Raw genomic sequence first — 20,146 nt, forward strand, 5'->3', positions numbered from 1 at the left:
TCAACCTAGAGTTCTTGTTCAAGTCACAAATGATGAGGTTCAAATTACCCTATTTCAGACATGTTATGTGAAGACCTAACTCTGTAACAAAGAGTAGAGGTAGACCTCAACTTACAACCACAATTGAGCCCAAAATTTATGTTGTTAAGTGAGAAATTTGTTGAATTTTGCCCCATTTTACAATTTTTCTTGCCACATTTGTTAAATGAATTACTGCAGTTGTTAAGTGAGTAACATGGTTGTTAAATAAATCCGGCTTCCCCATTGACTTTGCTTGTCAGAAGGTTGCAAAAGGGATCACATGACCCTAGAACACTACAATTACCATGAATATGAACCAGTTATCAAGCAGCTGTAAATCACATGACCACAGGGGTGTTAAAATGATCATAAATGTCAAAAATGGTCATAAGTCACATTTTTCAGTACCATTGTAACTTCAAACAGTCACTGAACTGTTCTAAGTAGAGGACTATCTGTATAATATTGGAAAAGGTGGTAGGAAAGAGAAGACAGCCAGGAGCAAAGTGGTTGGACTCATAGTGATAATGGGCCATTATTGGAAGAGCTGAAGGACCAGATAAGAGACAGATCATTATGGACAAAATCTATGTGGTTGCTTAGAATCATCAATGACTTCATACCACTTAATCAATCAATCAAAATACTACCAGTTTTTTGGAATTAGGTTTATCCCATTCAGTCAGGGATCAATGCTGGCATTTATAAATTAAAATTTCTCATGGTTATTTTTTTCTTATTCTTTTTAAAAAGCCATTATGTGGTTATAAAAATCTAGTATAAAATTCTACAGTCTCTTATGATTCAAACTCTGAAGAAAGCAAAGATTCATCTGCAAACAGATTGGTTTTCAAGGTGGTCCTTAATGGTGAGTTATTGAAATAAAAAGTTTTTGATGTAAAGAATAGTTCTAAAAACTGGGTTTGTTTAGTCTAAAGAAAAAAGGTGGAGGGAAGACATGATAGAAGATTTCAAAATCTCAGAGAAAAAAAGATGCATATTTATTCTCTGTAATGCCTGAGGGCAGAACAAGAACTAAAAGGTAGAAGCTTTGCCAAGGGAGATTCAACCTTAAAATAAGGAGATATTTCTTGTACATGAAAAATATAAGCAGAACAGGTTGCTTCCTTGAGTAATAAGTGCTCCATGAGGAAGGCTGGACAGCCATTCTGCAGGATGGTCTGAGCAGGGGGTTAATGAACCATAGTCTCTTCTAATCCATGGATTCTAAGATGCATATCGAGAACTGAAATAATATTTTTTCAGATGTAATGTAACACACCTAGAGTATGGTGTCCTTCCTGAACCTTTGAGCTGCAGTTCCCATCTGGATCCAAATCTACCGAAAGAAGATTAGCTTTAGCAATGTGAACAAATGGTGCAACACAGAATGGAACAACTTATGCCAAAATATGATTAATACAAATCTTGTACCAGGAACCATCAACCCAGTCTGCAACATAGGGGAAATAACATGTATGTACTTTGTACTACAAGGATTATCAAAATAATATATATGGAAGACTTAAGGAGTTTTGAAAACCATTATATACTAAGTCTGGTTAATATTGTCATTGTTGGTCATTGTTATTTTATCTTCTGAGATATCAACAATAACCACATACTAAATAGAGACAGGCTTTTTAAGATGAGATATGCAGTACCTGTTTGTATAAATGCCGATCAAGTGAGCTCTTCCATCACCCAGCTGTCCTGCCCAGCTACCAAACTAACATGAAAAGTTGAAATAAAAATATGAAACAATTATTCAAAAATGGAGCCATAATTGGGGTTCAACATGATTGAATAAACAATGTTCTGTGTATATTTTATTAGTAATTGCAGTAGGCACAGGAACAGTTTGGTACAATGCTAGCACAGTTCTATACTAATATAACTTTAAGTTATATTTGCATCAGTAGGATAGAGGAACTGGAAATCAGCAAGATAAATTCTCCTTAACCGATTTTAGGACTTGTGTGGAAAATAGATGACATTTCAGGTCATGTTTATGCAGAAATATTGAACATTCAAAGGATTCACAAACTTTTAAGTACCGCTATAGGTTGCCTTAGTTCTTTAACACATTGCAATTGAAAAAAACAAATCCATAAGAGATGGAAACTGCTGTTCATTAAAAATGTTGGGTGTTTTTCTTTGAAATTAACTGGGAACTAAAATTCTTATCACATGACTGTTCTAAGAATCACATTTGTGTTCCAAAGCTATCAACCTCATAATATGAGGCTAAAAATGTTCTGTATCTATAATTTGAATTGACTAGGTTATAGGTGAGAAGACAGTTAACAACAAATAAAACAGTTCCATGAGTAAAACTCTTACCTACTACAGAGGGCAATCTCAATGAACATGATTGTTCTCCTCTGCTTAGCAACTAACCTCTGTAGAAAGTGTTTTGAACTAGGCTAAACATACCTATTTTGCCACCAACTAAAAATATAAAGGCAGCCTTTGGAGCCATGAGGAGCTATTCTGTTTTTCAACTATGTACAAACACCAGCTGCCTGGCAAGCCACTAGGGATGAACAAGAGCATTATGTCTCAACATAAAATGCAATCCATTGAGCAGAGCTGAAAAGAAGTGAAATGATGAATGGCTACAAGTGTGCTTATGTATGGATGTGAGAAAGTATATTGTGTCTGTTGCAATGCCTGATGTTGAAAATGTTGTTCACCTATAAAATACAGGACAACAATCTTCAAGGAAAGTACAAAAAAGGGGACCATGACTGGCCAACACTATTCCCATCTCTATGCTTTAGCATTTCAATTATTTGGCTGATTTACAAGAGAATTACAGATAAATGAGCGACCATTGAATAGAACTGCCATTAAGAGCACAGAGAAAAAAAAACTAGTATTTTAACATATAAAGCCTTCCCTTTGTAGTTGGAAAAAACACATACATATAAGATCTGAGCCTTTTAGACTTAAACACTCCTTTGTGCAACTGGATTTTTCATTTTCTTACTAATAGGCCCGGTTAGATCCCATAGGCTGGGCCTCCTTCAGGTCCCGTCGGCCAAGCAGTGCCATTTGGCGGGGCCGCGGAGGGCTTTCTCTGTGATGGCGCCCACGTCTTGGAACCAGCTGCCCCCGGAGATTAGGACCGCTCCCACCCTGTTGGTTTTCCGTAAGTTGCTTAAGACCTGGCTTTTCCAGCAGGCCTGGGGTTTATAAAATCTGACCCCTGGATGACTGTTCTTGTACTGTTTGTTTTGTTATGTTTTATGTGTTTTTATTGTTAGCTGCCCAGAGTCCTCCGGAAGTGGGGCGGCTTATAAATTTTAAAAATAAATAAATAAATAAATAAATAAATAAATATTGCGAGCTGGAACAAATATTTCTAACACCATTTTCTTGAGCACAGGTTCTCCTCAGGGGTGCATCCTAAGTTCATTGCTGTTCACCTTGTTGATCCCTGACTGTTGTACTAGGTTTGCCACCAACCATATTGTGAAGTTTGCAGATGATACAATAGTAGTGGGCCTTGTTCGTGATGACATCGAGGGTGCTTACAAGAAGGAGGTTGAGGGGTTGGTGAACTGGTGTAAGGAAAACAGCCTAGTTTTAAATACTGGAAAAACCAAAGAGATCACTGGCGATTTCAGAAAAGGCAGACACAGTCACACTTCTCTGTGCATTAATGATTCACCTGTGGAGATGGTTACCAGCATCAAATTCCTGGTGTGCAATTAACAAGTAGGCTGGCTTAGTCACTCAATAGCAAGACATTGGTGAAGCAGGCATAGCAGCCCCTGCATTTTCTGTGTTGCAGTAGAAAAGCACATCTTCCTTCTCCTATCCTTATCACTTTCTACAGAGGGACGATCGAAAGCATCCTGTCACACAGCATCACAGTCTGATTTAGAAGAATCACTGCTTCAGACAGAAAGGCAGTGCAGAGAGTGGTGAGGATGGCTGAAAAGATCATTGGCAGTTCCCTCCCTTCCATCCAGGACATAGCACATAAGTGTTGCTTGAGCAGGGTCCACAAGATTGTCTGGGACACTACCCACCCTCTTTATGACCTGTTATCTTCTGGGAGGAGGCTCCATGGTATCCAAAACAGAACATCCAGATTCAGTCACAGTTTTATTCCATACAGTATTAACCTTGTGAACTCTCAAGCTTCCTCCTTCCTTTATATATTCAAGATGGACAATGATTAATATTTATATGTTACTTATATATGTAAGGGTGTAGGTCTATACATATGTTGTATATAATATGTTTAAATGTGTCTTATGTATGTGTACACTTTGAGAGCAAGCAAATAAATTTCATTTTTAATGTGTGCCATTGTGCCCACAGTAAAAAAATAACAATGAATATTATCTATCTTATCTATCTTATCATTAAACAAAAATGTTGATAACATCTGGTTAGCAAACAAGGAGTGCAACTGACCTGATGGCCACCATATCTGTGGGTTAGCGGTAGAGACCCCAAAATTATTTTTGAACCACTGACAAACTGTAGAAAACCATCTGAGCCTGAGACAGACATGTCTAAGTCCAGAATATCTTCCAGGACTTCCTAAAGTGGAAGAGTTATATCAATCCATGAAAATTATTAGGATGTAAAAGAAAACTTCACATTGTTAGCTGTGAACATAATTGATTTTAGAGATGAACTCCTACTTGTTCTTCATATAACATCCATACTATTTTCCAGATTATCAGAATGTATTGTTTTAAAGTAGGTACAGTTGTTGCTAAAGCTTATCTCAGGGCAGCCAGAATTAAAGCACTTGGAGTTCAAGAAGAGGTGCAGAATTATAGCCTTCCTACTCGTATTTACAGGGAATGTTAGTAGTTTTGAGTTATTATATTTTGTCAGGTTCCAGATCAGGCAGAACTATAAATATCTTGTTCTTTTAGATGCAGGAACAAGTAGAAAAGTTAGGGATTTGACACTGATAGATAAGCTGTTTTATTGTAGATAAGAAAGAAGTCATATACTAGATCACCAGATGTGATCTCAGAACCATTGAACTATATATTTCAAAGATCCTGGAAAACTGGCGAACTACCAGAAGATTGGAAAAGAGCTGATGTAGTTCCCATCTTCAAAAAAAAAAGGAAAAAAATAGATCCAGGAAACTACAGATCTATCAGCCTAACCTCAATACCTGGGAAGATTCTGGAAAACATAATCAAACAACGAATCAGCGAACACCTAGAGGCAATCAGAATCATTACCAAAAGCCAACATGGGTTTGTTAATAACAGATCATGCCAGACAAATCTTATTGCATTCTTTAACCAAATGACAAAATTAGTGGACCAGAAAAATGCTGTGGATATACTTTACTTGGACTTCAGTAAGGCATTTGATAAAGTAGACCACAACCTACTATTTGACAAGATAGAAAAATGTGGGTTAGACAGCATCACCACCAGATGGATTCATAGCTGACTGATTAGACGTACTCAGCGTGTGGTCCTCATTGGAACTGCATCTACATGGAGGGAAGTATGTAGTGGTTACCCCAGGGCTCTGTTCTGGGACCAGTGCTCTTCAACATCTTCATCAATGATTTGGATGAGGGGATAGATGGGAAACTCATCAAATTTGCAGAAAACACAAAGCTGTCATGAATAGCCAACGCTCCAGAGGATAGGCTTAAGATACAGAAGGATCTTGACAGATTTGAACATTGGATGCTATCTAACAAAATAAAATTCAATGGTGAAAAAAATAAGGTTCTACATTTAGGCAAGAAAAACCAAATGCACAGGTACAGTATGGGTGGCACCTTGCTAAATAGTAGTAACTGTGAGAGGAATCTTGGAGTCCTAGTGGACAATCACTTAAATATGACCCAACAGTGCACTGCAGCTGCCAAAAAAAAACCCAACACAGTGCTAGGCTGCATTAATAGAGGGATAGAATCAAGATCACATGCAGTGTTAATACCACTTTATAATGCTTTGGTAAGGCCACACTTGGAATATTGCATCTAGTTTTGGTCACCACAATGTAAAAAAGATGTTGAGACCCTAGAAAGAGTACAGAGCAACAAAGATGATTAGGGGACTGGAGACTAAAATATATAAAGAACGGTTGCTGGAATTGGATATGTCTAGTTTAATGAAGAGAAAGACAAGGGGGGACATGATAGCAGTGTTCCAATATCTCAGGGGCTGCCACAAAGAAGAGGGAGTCAAGCTATTCACCAAATCACCTGAAGGCAAGACAAGAAGCAGTGGATGGAAACTAATCAAAGAGAGAACCAACCTAGAACTAAGAAGAAAATTCCTGACAGTTAGAACAATTAATCAGTGGAACAATCTGCCTCCAGAAGCTGTGAATGTTCCAAACACTGGAAGTTTTTAAGAAGAGACTAGATAGCCATTTGTCTGAAATGGTATAGGGTTTCCTACCTGAGCAGGGGATTGGACTAGATGACCTCCAAGATCTCTTCCAATTTTATTATTATTATTATTATTGATCATCGCACAGTCAGCCAGATGTTTGGACTGGATTTGGCATTTTTGTCTACCTATCGAGTCCTTACCAAGGACCTGATATAGGCAGATGTGGATGTTTGATGGTATTACAGATATCGTCGCAGGATGAAAGCAGTTCCTAGTAAGATCTTTTGCAATTAACTAATGGCGAATTGCCAATTACTACTGCTACTACTACTACTACTATTACTACTACTACTAAATGCAGAAAATCAACCTGCTGCAGAACACAGAAATCAAGTCATATATCTGGGTCAATGCCAAGGTTTGATGTCTCTTCTGCCTGTCCTTTCAAGTTAATAAATTCTTAGTTATTCTTTTCCAGGCTTCAATTTGGAATGGATTTGTTAAATGTATACCAGCAGCTTTCTCTGATTAGAGCAGTACTAATTCCTATCTTGCCAGCTTCAGACACTATACATTTAGACACCAAAAGGTGATGCCATTATGCAATTCCATTTAGTCAGTGGAATTCAGTATAAAGTAGGTGTCCAATTTAGCGATATTGGACAATTCACTTTTAGTAATTATCAAATACTATACTAAAATCTAGATATGGTTTAGGAAATTGGAACATCTAACATTTTCAGCATAATATTGCCCAAATATACAATTGCATCAAATTGGTTGTTTTTCTGGCTATATTAAATTTGTTACCAAACTTTCATGTGTAATACTCCCTCATATATTTATATTATGGTTCTGAATCCTATTAATAATTAAAGATAAAACCCTATTATGGTATCAATGTTTGAAAAGACTGGGAATATTTTCTCAGTTCAAGGGTTTATTTGTTCACCCTAGTGTTTCCTTGTACAATTTAAGCTTTGGATCCAAGTTGCTAATTAATATTACATCTTTGCAATATCTTTAGTAATAATGGCAAAGCTGCTTCTAACACTAATGATAAACAATTTTTTAGTGCTGATTACTTATATTCAAAATGACAGAGCTGGTGAAATTCTAACCACAGTTGGCTCAAAAACCAGAAAAGGATAAGGAATAACACCTGTATGACAATAAAGCTAAGGGATCTCTAGAATAGGGTTTTCAAATTAGGATCTATAAATATTATAGGGTTCTGCAAGAATTTGATGGTTTTCCAGGAAAGATTAAAAGGAAAACAAATTCATTTTGTCAATTTTCTGTTGCTAGAGATTTGCTCTTGATCATGAATTCTGGATTTTTTTTTAACAAGTTCCATGGCACTAAAAGGTTGAACACCTCACTCTAGTCTAATGGAATTAGTACTAGGTTTAGATACTATTAATTAAAGCAGTATTTTTCAAACTTGGCAACTTTAAGATGTGCGGACTTCAACTACTATCTGAGGAGTTCTGGGAGTTGAAGTACACATATTTTAAAATTGCCAAGTTTGAAAAACACTATATTAAGTGTTAGAGCATTTAGATGTATAGCCCATATGGCAGTCTTGCAATATCTAAGGGCCATGCTTAATATACAGTATATTTGGAGCGTAAGCTTTACAATAGCAAGACAATAATATGAAGTTGTCAAGGCCATATCAAATAAACTGCATGATTTTCTGTTTTGTTTCTTTTTATTTGGTGGGGCAAAATGAAGCTTTTTTTTTCTTATTATATAAAAACCCAATATTTAAAAAACAGATTATATCTATTCAAGGGCTTACCCTTCACTTTTTATTTATTTTCTACCTCAGAATTGTGAGAAACTGTGCCAGCAGTTTTTAGCAACCTTGCTTGAGAAAATCCTCTGTGGACAAGAGTAATCATGATGTACCAATGGGCTAACTTGGTATAAAGCACTTGCTACTTTCCAGTGATTTCATATCCCTGAATATGGAATTATGCAATTCAATCTTTTTGTGTCTTGAATGATGGGGAGAATGTCCACTGATACTCAGGTGGTAGACTGACTGAAGTAGAAAAATGTAATATATATAAGCATATATTTATATAGGTTATATGTTCATAAACTCCTCTTACACACAGCTGCAGAGCAAAACAGCAATTTTGCATTAAAAATATATATATTCCTAACCTCTGAAACAGCTACAAGTAGAACTCTGGATTTAAATGGTGTAGGATATCCAACAGAAAAAATACAATCTTGAACCTCGCGAACATAATTCTCTTGAATATGATCAATGGGAAGTGTAGCTAGAGGGGAAAAGTAAATTAATTTCACACAGAATTCCAAAGTAGCAGCAAAAACAACAGATTTCTTATTGTCTGGAAACTGAGTCATGGCAACTGGAATTCTTTTCTTTTCTGGCTTGAAATGTTTTGCTGCTTATCCAAATAGCTTCTTCAGTCTGAGCAAGTTAGTAAAGGGATCCCATGAATGTCCTTCAGGGTGGTTTCATTTTTTTCTTAATCTGAATAGGCTCTTTAAGTAGGCAGAAAGCCATTAAAGGTCAATTGCTCCTAAATCCTTCTTTTAGGTGAGTCTTTAAGTACTCCTGCATTAGTCCCCAGGAAATCTAGATCACAGGTTAACCGGAGAGGTCACGCCTAAGAGAAGGATTTAGAGCAAACACCCTTAATGACTACAAAATCCACAATCAGCAATATTTTTATTAAGGCATACACTTCAGTATGCCTTAGTAAAAGCATACAAACTTTTATCCACAGATGTCCACAGGAGATCTCTTTTGGCTTAATTTTTAAATGTTCAATAGATTGTTTAAAATAAAACCAAGAATTAAAATGTGAAACTATAGCAGTGCAATATAAAACATTTTCCTCAGCATTATGTTTAGGTATACGATTGTACTGATGCTCCACATGGACCCAATAGGTAATTTTAGAAAGTAAAAATAACAGCCCAATATTCACCTGCTCTGAAAGGGTGAACAAGAAAGACAGATTGTTCGAAGAGCAATCCCATTAGTTTCTGTGTGATTGTGACTTGTTGCTTCTACAATGGCAGTAATTTTTTGAACAATCAAATTTCCCCAAAGCAGCCATTTTGGGCAATTATCCACACTTTCTCAACATTCCAAATATGCCCAATAATCCAATAAAACTGCCTGACCTAGTTAGATTGTGTAAAAAATAAAGTCAACCCTGTAAGAAAAACACATGTTTTCCTTAGTTAGGAGATATCAAGATTACAGTAGTAGGTATATTTCTTAAAAATAGTATAGGTTTTAAATATAATCATAAATAAAAACAGGCGACCAAGCCAAGCCAAATTTATGCTTACATTTCACTGAAATAGACTGAATAAGGTAATAAGTTCTGTTAATTTTCATCAGTACAACTTTCTCAAGATAGCAACTACTCTGGAATAGCACTAAGGCAAATTGTTTATCCAGATAAAGTCCCTGTTATAAACAATTCTTTCCAACAAAAATGTGTACATATTGTCAGAGGTTATACAAGTACCTGTGAACATTTCTGTGGAAAGTTTCCATTCATCCAAATTAGTTAATTTCACTTTCTTTTCACAATAATCTTGATCCAAATTTGATGCATTAATGTAATTATGCATGTGGTTAAAACTAGTTGCAGCAATTGTGTCAATGAGGTAACATCCAGAATGATATACCAATGTTAATGATGAAAACCACCATAAAACTGCCCAGCAGCCAGACATACTAAGTCCCGCAACTTTTCTTAAATCACAGTCAAGTCTGCAAGGAAACAGATATGATTGATATTCATAATGAGACAAGGCTTTATCTGTGAGCTTTTACATTTATAAAAACAACTTTCTTGCAGTTTTAGTTTCATACATATATAGGCAAATAACAATTCCATTTTTCCATTCATTATTTTTTCACCAGCCAAGAAAAATCTGTTAAAATATTATTTTGTTTTATAATAATAAACTTTAGAAAGTTTATTATATGGACAAAAAAATGGAAAGATTCTAAAATAATCACAGTGTAGGAATAGTTGATGAAGATGAAGAACAAACAAAGATGGCAAAATTAACTTATTTGATTAGAAAAAGATCAACATTTATCAATGACTGGAAATCTCTTATGGACTTTTTGTTGAAAAAAATGAGAAGATGAACGTGATTTTATGTGTTTGAAGATTAGAAATGATAGCTTATGGAAGAAGGAAATTAAGATGTAACCTTAGAGAAAGAGAATAAAATAAAAATACATTTATAACTATTGTCAAAAAGATGAAAAGTTGCTACTTTATAATCTTTTTCCTTTTTCTTTTTCTATTTTCTTTCTTAATTATTCATTGTTCTGATTTTCTTGTTTTTTTTCTAATATTTGTATTATTTTTATCTTGTAAAAATTTATTCAATAAAAATTATATTTAAAAAAAGCATCAGTCCATTAGGAACCTCAATTAAGTTTTATCTAAACCATATATGGGCAATCCATAGAATGTATAGTAGTATCGACCTCTTTTTGTAGCTCTCAAAGTATTTCAAGATCATGCCACTGCAATTTGGTAGCAAAACTGCAAATTTCTGTACTGCAGTTTTTGTCCTTTTTTGCTACAATAAAGAAATACAAGTTATGTTTAATGAATATCAACAGGCTAGGTCAGGGCTAGGTCTTCCAAAAATACTTTAACTAAATTGTTTCTCTTGTTTCAAATAATATACACAGAAATAGAGGAAGAATTATTTGATGATCCAAATGCACTTAGTTGGCAAAGGAAGAAGAAAACTAGAGTAAGACTGAAGGAAACAGAAGCTTTGCCCTATTAGAGGGGATGTTATATTTCCAATTAGATATTTGAATATGGTTAAGAATAGATAGCTAGAAATAGAAGTATTACTATAAGATATAGTATCTTGGTATGAAAAGAAATAGAAGTATTATTATAAGATATAGTATCTTGGTATGAAAAGGGAAATAAGAATATGCTAAGAACTTTGAATAAGGGAAGTTTTTGGTTACCCCTAAATAACTTGTTCTGAAATTATAAATGATGGGATATTTTGAACATGGATGAGGAATTAAAACTGAAAAAAGCAAAAATAGGATGTAGACTGAATAAATGTATATTGAGTGCAAATGCAATTAAGATATGTTTTGGTTAGAAAAGATATTCTAAACTGATATTATTATCACTATTAGAAAAATGTAACTAATGTTCATAGGCAATTTATATTTACTCACAACAATAAGAATTGTATTTGCTTAGTATGGAAAAATGTCTATTACCAGAAGAAGAAAAGATGTACTGGAGGGTGTAATATTGGATTTAGTTTGAAGACACTTACATATACCATAGAATCACTAATGGACTCAATCATCACGTTGTCTATTAGGCACTTGATTGTAAAAATAGAAAATTAATAAAATATTTATTAAAAAAAGAAATATAGGTTATGTTATCAGGAAGCTTAATATTCCTATTTTACTTCTTTATTTGCCTTCCTGTCCAATCAATTCTTGTTAAATCAATTATTCCATTTTTTTGATATCCTTCCAAAAAGCACTGTTGACCAAATACCTCTGTAAGGACCCACCCCACTTTGCATCTTAAGAAGACAGAACTCTTGGAATAGCTCTTCCAACAGGAATCCTTTATTAAGAGAAAATGGTTGCAGGCATGCTAGACAGGACTTGGGGTTCAAGCTCTCCCATTCAAGGTTTTAAGGGGTTCCCCAGTAGTCCCACCCAATCAACCCCCCTTCCAGTGATAGTTTCAAGTATCACAATTCCATCCCCTTTCTTCTTCCGTCTGGATGGAGACTTCAGATAACTACATGAAAGGCAATTACTCTTCTTTGATATGTTAACGCTTAGAGGCCACAATAAACACACATTCAGTCCTTTGAAGTGTGCTGAAGGAAGTGAGGGCCATAAAGCCCCTTTGCTCTCCCCCTTTTCTCCCTCTTATGGCAGAATCCAGAGAAGGCAGAATTGGGAGTTTCTATGTTTGATAATTAAAGATGAAATATAATTGGATTCTGACATCCGGCCCCTCTTAACAATAAGAGAGATCCACCTGAAAGAAAACACAAGTAAAGAATTTAGTTAGGCTTGTTAGGATACTCTGTGTGAAACTTCTTCAATAGCTTCGGGGCTCTGACGTGACGTTTATGGACCCACTCATTTTGTGAGGCAGGGAGGTGTTTCCAGGCAACTAGGTACTGAGTTGTTCCATGATATCTCCTAGAGTCAAGGATCTCTTTTATTTCGAAGTGTTGTTCCCCCTCCACCATGATTGGAGGTGGTGGGGGGGGGATTTTTGGCCGTAGAGGTGACTGATGCTCTCTTTTCAGCAAGCTGCAATGAAAAACTGGGTGTATTTGCCTGAGGTTTTTGGGTAATTCTAATTCTACTGTTACTGGATTTATGATCCTTTTAATTGGAAAAGGTCCTATATATTTTGGTCCAAGTTTTTTACAGGGCTGTAGGGACTTTAGGTATTTTGTAGATAAGTACACCATTTCTCCTATAATGAATGGTGTAGGCTCAACCCTTTTTTTATCGGCTTGTGCTTTGTATGCCCGCCTAGCTTCATCTAGTGATTTTCTGACTATTGGCCAGGTGTTTTGTAGGTTTTCCATCCATTCTTTCAGTGAAGGGATCGTTGGTTCTTTTGGGGTTAACTCTGGCATAGGGTTGAAACTTTGGCCGTTGGCTATTTGAAAAGGAGTGTAGCCTGTGCTGGAGTGGACTGCATTATTGTAGGCAACTTCTGCAAAAGGAAGTAAGTCCGTCCAATCACTCTGTTGGAAATTTAAAAAACATCTCAAATATTGCTCAAGTACCGACTGGCACCGTTCCGCTTGTCCATCTCCTTGAGGGTGGTGGCTAGATGTCAATCCCTGAGTGGTCCCTAAGAGGGATAAAAATTCCTTCCAAAATGCAGACGTAAATTGCACTCCCCTATCAGAGATGATGCGTTGGGGTGCCCCGTGCAATCTGTAAATGTGCTGGATGAAAAGTTTTGCTAAGGCCTTTGCAGTGGGAATTTTTTGGCAAGGGATAAAGTGCACCTGTTTGGAAAATAGGTCCGTGACTGTCCAGATAACAGTATTCCCATTGCTTTCAGGCAATTCCACTATAAAATCCATGGCTATTTCCCTCCAGGGGGCTGAGGGACTTGCCACTGGTTGTAACAGCCCTGGCGATTTCCCTTGCAACCTCTTTGCTGATGCACAGGTTGGGCAGCTGGCAACATAACTTTCTATGTCCTTTTTTATTGATGGCCACCAAAATTGCCGTTTAATTAAGTGTAAAGTTTTTACAAATCCAAAATGCCCTGCTGATTTTGTGTCATGGCAAAGTTGCATGAAAGTTAGTCTTTGAGTTGTTGGTATATATAACTTTTCCCCTACCCAAGGCAATCCGTCTCTCATTGTGCACACATGTTTGTTTTTCTGGAACCAATCATCTGTTTCCAAACTTTTTCTGAATTCAATCCCAGTTTGGCTGTCCAGTTGTGGTTTTATTTTGGCTTGGGTTCTTGTGGTTACTGGCGCTGCCAGTTGTGATTCTGCCATTATTGGTCTAGAGTCTGTGGTTCGTGCGCTGTTATATTGGGGCATGCGAGATAGTGCATCTGCCAGGAAGTTCTTTCTTCCTGGTAAATGTTTGAGCTTAAATTGGAATTGGTGAAAATGCTGGGACCAGCGGGCTTGTTTGGGATTGAGTTTCCTGGAGTTTTCAGGGCTTCTAAATTTTTGTGATCAGTCCATACCTGGAAGGGGATTTTGTTGCCTTCCAGGAACTGTCGCCACGTGAGTAATGCCCAACGTATCCCATAAGCCTCCTTCTCCCATACGGGCCAGCGCTGTTCTGTTTCCGTGAGTTTCTTAGATGTATATGCACAGGGTTGCAATACTGCATCATCATTTTCTTGTAATAGCACAGCCCCCACTGCCACATCACTTGCATCTGCCTGTATTATGAAGGGCTTGTCCATATCTGGGTGCCTTAGTACTGGTTCGGCAGAAAAAAGTCTCTTTAGTCTCTCAAACGCTGCTTGGCACTCCATTGTCCATGTTAGTGGCTGGCTAGGTTTTACTGAGGATGTTCCCTTCGTTTTTAGTAAGTTGGTGAGGGGCAAGGCTATCTGTGCAAATGAGGGGATGAATTGGCGGTAAAAATTTGCAAAGCCCAGGAAACTTTGTAGTTGCTTTCTTGTGCGGGGTGGTGCCCATTCTAATACTGCTCTGACCTTCTCTGGGTCCATTTCAATGCCCTGTGGGGATATGCGATAGCCTAGGTAGTCTATCCTTTCCTGGTGGAATTCGCATTTTGAGAGTTTGGCATATAGGTGAGCGGCTCGCAGCTTCTTTAAAACCGCTCTGACAAGTTTGACGTGTTCTTCTTTTGTTTCGGTAAAGATAAGAATGTCGTCCAAGTAAACAAGGACCCCCTTAAACAGGTGCTCCCTTAGAACGTCATTGATTAATTGCATAAAGACTGCAGGGCCCCCTTGTAATCCAAATGGCAAGACTTTGAATTGATAGCACCCCATGGGGCAGTTAAATGCAGTCTTCCATTCGTCCCCTTCCTTGATTCTCACGCGATAGTAAGCTTCCCTTAAGTCTAGTTTAGAAAAAATTTTCCCTTTCGATAGGTGTGACAGCATGTCTTTCATGAGGGGCAGCGGGTATAGGTTGCTTTCACTGATTGTGTTCAGGGCCCTATAATCCACGCATAAACGTAAAGAGCCATCCTTCTTCTCTCTAAAAAGGACCGGGGCAGCCACTTTAGGCTTAGCTGGTTCAATGAAACCTCTCTCCAGGTTTTTTTTTATAAATCTTTCCATTTCCTCCTTCTCCTTTGGGCTCATGGAGTATAATCTGGGCTTCGGGAGTTTTGCCCCAGGCTTGAATTCAATGGTACAGTCTGTGGGTCGGTGGGGGGGAAGCTCATTCGCCCTCTCCTCACTGAAGACTTCAGCAAGGTCCCTATATTCCTCTGGTATTTCTGTTAATCTTTTTTCCTCTCCTATGGATGCTTTTTCTATTCTTGATTCTGGTAGCCTCTCTTGGGGTTTTAAGTCCATAGGGTCCCCCTTCGGGAATTTGATTTCTGTCGTCCTCCAATTTACCCAGGGGTTCCATTTTTTCAACCATTCCATCCCTAGAATCATTGGGCATTCCATACCTGGGGTCACCACAAACGTTAAGTCCTCTTCATGGTTGCCCAGGGAGAGGTGTATTGGCAGAGTGGCTAGGGTAGCTGGCACCCCCCCTGCTATGGATCCATCTAGCTGGCCAAATGAGATTGGTTGTTCCAGTCTCCTGGATGGGATGCCCAGATTCCCCACTAGTGTTGGGCTAATGAGGCAGCGGGTGCAGCCAGAGTCTATTAAGGCTTTCACCTTCACAGCTTCGGGCATGGGGGGGATTAATATAGTCACTGTTTTGAAGATGGGTGTGATGCGTCCACTTACCAGGGGTTCGCCTTCCGAGCTGTCATCTGAGGCATCCACCGTCCCTGTGGTGTAGGCTGGAGTTCTTTCCCCTTGGTGAGCAGAGGTGGGGTTTTCTGCAATTTCCATCATTTTCATGGCTGTTTCTTTTGGCTTAGCTGAATACCCTCTGGGTTTGTTGATTGGGGATCTGTCTGGGTTGTGCTGGGGGGCCTTTGAGCGGCATTCTACAGCTCGATGCCCTTCTCTTCCGCACTTGAAACACCCCATCTGCTTCTTGGCTGTATCCGATGATTTCACCGGTTGGTGTGTCAGCTCAGGCGGGGGGCGGCTCCATTGTTTTCCTCGGCGATGCCTCTTCAATATGTCGATCTCTGCTTCCTCTGCCAAGACGTACCATTCCTCAAGTCGATGTGGGTCTCCTCGGGGCAGGCAAGCATCATATAGATCATAGTTTAGTCCGTCTTTGAAACGGCCAAGGAGGATGTCTTCTGGCCAATTCAGTTTGCTGGCAATGGCTCGGAATTCTTGTGTATACTCAGCCACTGGGCGTTTGCCCTGCCTCATCGTTGTTATTCTTTCACGGGCTTTGCGATCAGCCAGGGGGTCTTCAAATCGTCTTCTCAACGAGGACATGAAACGGTTGAAGTTACTGAGTTCTGGGGCATTGGAGTCATGCAGGTTCACCACCCAATCTGCAGCTGGTCCATCCAGGGCAGATTGCACGATCCGGATGCGGGCTTTGTCGCTGGGGATGTCCTGCCCATATTCCTCCATGTAGCTGAGGACTTGGGTTAGGAAAAACCCCAAGCGTGTTGGCTCCCCTTTGAATTTCACCTCCAACGGTGGACGTCTTGGAATGGATCGGTGCCTCCATTGTGGGTGGTAGTGTCTTCCGTCCAGATTTCCATCTGTGGTCCGGTAGGGGGTGGGAGCTCCTGGATCAGTAAATGTCCCTGGGGTTGCAGGTTCCACGTCCCCCTCGGTGTCTCTCCCTTTGTGGCTCCAGGAACTGGGGCGGGCGTAGGGCTCAGGAATCTCCTCTCCTAGGGAGCTGAGAGTTCTCTTCATCAGGTCAATAGCTCTCTCTAGGATCCAGTCTGAGTACGGCATACAGCTTCCTCCCTCTTCACTTGCGTGCAGGGATTTCTCCATCTCCTGCTTCCATTCTGGTTGCTTGGTCCCCCGTCTCAGGGTCACTTTTCTTGATTCCTTTCCCCACTCGCTTTTCTTTCCAACGCCCATCGACCAGCGAGGCTTGTGGTCCTGTGTCTCCACCACTTCTTCTTCTGAGAATCTGGCCTCTCGGATCCCAACATCTGGCAAGGTTCCAACTGGGTCAGCGGCTCTCTTTCCAGGGAGTTTTCTCCCTCTCTTGCTTCGTTGTCTGACATGGTAAATTTTTGCAAAATCCCCCGGCAAGGGTCTACCTTCCAGGTGGATTAATTTTGCAAGTCCTGTCTAATGTAAGGACCCACCCCACTTTGCATCTTAAGAAGACAGAACTCTTGGAATAGCTCTTCCAACAGGAATCCTTTATTAAGAGAAAATGGTTGCAGGCATGCTAGACAGGACTTGGGGTTCAAGCTCTCCCATTCAAGGTTTTAAGGGGTTCCCCAGTAGTCCCACCCAATCAACCCCCCTTCCAGTGATAGTTTCAAGTATCACAATTCCATCCCCTTTCTTCTTCCGTCTGGATGGAGACTTCAGATAACTACATGAAAGGCAATTACTCTTCTTTGATATGTTAACGCTTAGAGGCCACAATAAACACACATTCAGTCCTTTGAAGTGTGCTGAAGGAAGTGAGGGCCATAAAGCCCCTTTGCTCTCCCCCTTTTCTCCCTCTTATGGCAGAATCCAGAGAAGGCATAATTGGGAGTTTCTATGTTTGATAATTAAAGATGAAATATAATTGGATTCTGACAACCTCATAGCTTAACAACCACTTGTTCAGCAATTGTTCAAACTTTGGATGGTGCTGAACGGATGTTACTTACAGTCAATCTTCAATGTTCTGGCCATCATAATATTCCCACGGTCACATGAACGCAGGCTAGGTGACTAGTTCACAATTATAACAGCGCAGCATCCCAAAGTCATGATTATCATTTGCAACCATCACTGAAGGCTTCTGATAAGCAATGCAAATGGCAGCCATGTAACATTGTGCTTAATGATTTGCTTAACAATAGCAACCAGATGTGCTAAAAGTGCTGTCATTAAGCAGTGCAGTAAGTTGATGTTGTGCTTTATGACCACATCGCTTAGTGAAAGAAATTCCTGTCTCAATCACCATCATTAATCAAGGACTACTTCTCTCAAAGTAGTTAAATAATCGTGGTCATGGGCTTACCATGGATTTCCAAATTTCAATGACCAATTACATTGATGTGCAGTTACATTTTCTCCACCAGTGGCAATCTTTCCTGATATTATTTTCAGTGGCTGTATCATGTTTTTGCTATATTTACCACTGAATAGCATTCTGATTTATCAAATTAGCAGTTTCCTGACATAAAAATCATATCACCAAATGGAATTTGGGCAGTTTTATAAAAAAAAAAATCTGTGCTCATGTTCTGGATTCCTTTCAAGATGCTAATTTTTACCTTGACATAGCTTCACTAAATGACTTCAACTCTGGGGATCTAAGAGATAGTCTGCCTAACTATGAAACAAAAGATAACCTTTGGTTAATGATGGTGATTGAGACAGGGATTTCTGTCACTAAGTGATGCAGATATAAAACCCAACATCATGTGGTGCTCCATCATTTGAATGTGATAAGACAAAGAGGATGAGAATTACTATCATACAAATCCTAACCCCCAAAGTTAAATATCCCTAGGATACTGAAGAATTCCAAAGACAATGATAATGAAAATGAGAAACAAGTTCCAAAATAGTAACACAGCAATTTCCTAGATAGGGCATTCTATCAGTGGTCAAGTCTCAAGCTTTTATCCTATACAAGGAAGGCCAAACTTTAATAGTTACAGATTAATCAATGGCACCCAGTAGATTTGGAGTTTATATTACCATTTTCTTGTTGATATGATTGAGACTAGCCAATGATTATTTAATTCTAAGAAAATTATTTTATTTGTCTTTTTTATACAAGATGTCAGATCTGTTCAACCAATATCGTAATTATAAGTAAGTTACTAGACAGATGGCATGTAGAATATTGCATTTAGTTCTAGGTGCCACATTTTGGAAAGGAGATTGACAATCCAGAGGAAATCGACCAAGGTGACATGGAAGGAGAAATCTATAAGAAATAGCCAGAGGCTATTTGAATAAGTTTAACCCAAAGAGAAGACTGGACATGTTTTATGTTTTCAAGAATCAGGATTATCATGTAGATGGGGTAAAACAGTACCAGACACAGGACAAGAAACATTGGATTTAAAAGAACTGATTTCAGTTGGATAATGGGAAGCTGCCTTAATAGAAGAACTGTTTAAGACAATTCCAGTAGAACAGTAAAAGGGATGATAGACTCTCCCTGCTGGAGTTATTTAAATAAAGGCTGGATGGCTGTCTGTTGGAGATAATATAATAGTAGATTCCTGTTCTTAGGAAGGGACTGGACTTCCAGGTCAGAGTTTACATTCTATAATTAAGTTAAACCAAAGTTTTTGTTTTATTAATGTGTTACGTAGCTCTATGTGCTGTAGTTTGCAAACCAGTACTTAGAAAAGGATAGGCAACCTTTTGCAGATACAAAAGAACCATAATGTGCAGGATGATGATGCAAAGTAGTGTGCCTAAACCAACATGTGAGCAAGATCAGCATATTCTGCTCCATTCCCACCCATTTTGCTCTATGCACTGTAAGTAGGATTCGGAACTATTTCTTTGTTTAAACTATGTTAAGATTATTTTAGATGTATCTACAATAGGTTTTAAGAGTTTATGCCTTACAACAGTGTTTCCCAAACTTGACAATTTTAAGGCATGAGGACTTCAACTTCCAGAATTCCACAGCCAGCAACGCTGGCTGTGGAATTCTGGGAGTTGAAGTCCACATGCCTTAAAATTGTCAAGTTTGGGAAACACTGCCTTACAGTAATGATAAACTGCAGATGCTGTGGGTTTCGGATAATTGTAATGGAAATAGACTCTTCAAGCAAAATGAGGCTTCAGGTTGCCCACACATGGCTAATTGTGTTGTATAAATAGCTATGGTTTTATTTAGCAGATCAGCTAAAGATATTTAGATATCTTCAGCTTATTGAACTTTTCAAACTTTATGTGAAAATGAACACTGACAGCTTTGCTGTCTGAAGCTGAATTATCTCTTTAGAATACAGTACTAAA

The 20,146-nt window shown here is 38.5% G+C and overlaps 1 protein-coding gene across 4 annotated transcripts in view; it reads right to left on the reverse strand.

Annotated features, from left to right (window-relative positions):
- LOC120314497 (protein adenylyltransferase SelO-like) overlaps nucleotides 1-20,146 on the reverse strand; it is a 42,281-nt gene that overhangs the window by 19,717 nt on the left and 2,418 nt on the right. For 2 of the 4 annotated variants that reach the window (XM_039357648.1, XM_039357647.1), the window contains exons 3-7: nucleotides 9,890-10,137; nucleotides 8,541-8,659; nucleotides 4,453-4,581; nucleotides 1,686-1,750; nucleotides 1,304-1,360 (exon numbers count right to left, since the gene is read on the reverse strand). In XM_039357648.1, coding sequence (XP_039213582.1) covers nucleotides 1,304-1,360; nucleotides 1,686-1,750; nucleotides 4,453-4,581; nucleotides 8,541-8,659; nucleotides 9,890-10,100 — 581 coding nt within the window. In that variant the 5' untranslated portion in view covers nucleotides 10,101-10,137. Of the gene's footprint in view, nucleotides 1-1,303; nucleotides 1,361-1,685; nucleotides 1,751-4,452; nucleotides 4,582-8,540; nucleotides 8,660-9,337; nucleotides 9,569-9,889; nucleotides 10,138-20,146 lie in introns of those variants that run through there. The other 2 variants (XM_039357650.1, XM_039357649.1) reach the window with 2 other exon arrangements.

Source organism: Crotalus tigris, unplaced genomic scaffold (assembly GCF_016545835.1).
Source record: "Crotalus tigris isolate CLP2741 ecotype Arizona unplaced genomic scaffold, ASM1654583v1 scf7180000018940.2059657, whole genome shotgun sequence".
NCBI classification, from domain to species: domain Eukaryota; kingdom Metazoa; phylum Chordata; class Lepidosauria; order Squamata; family Viperidae; genus Crotalus; species Crotalus tigris.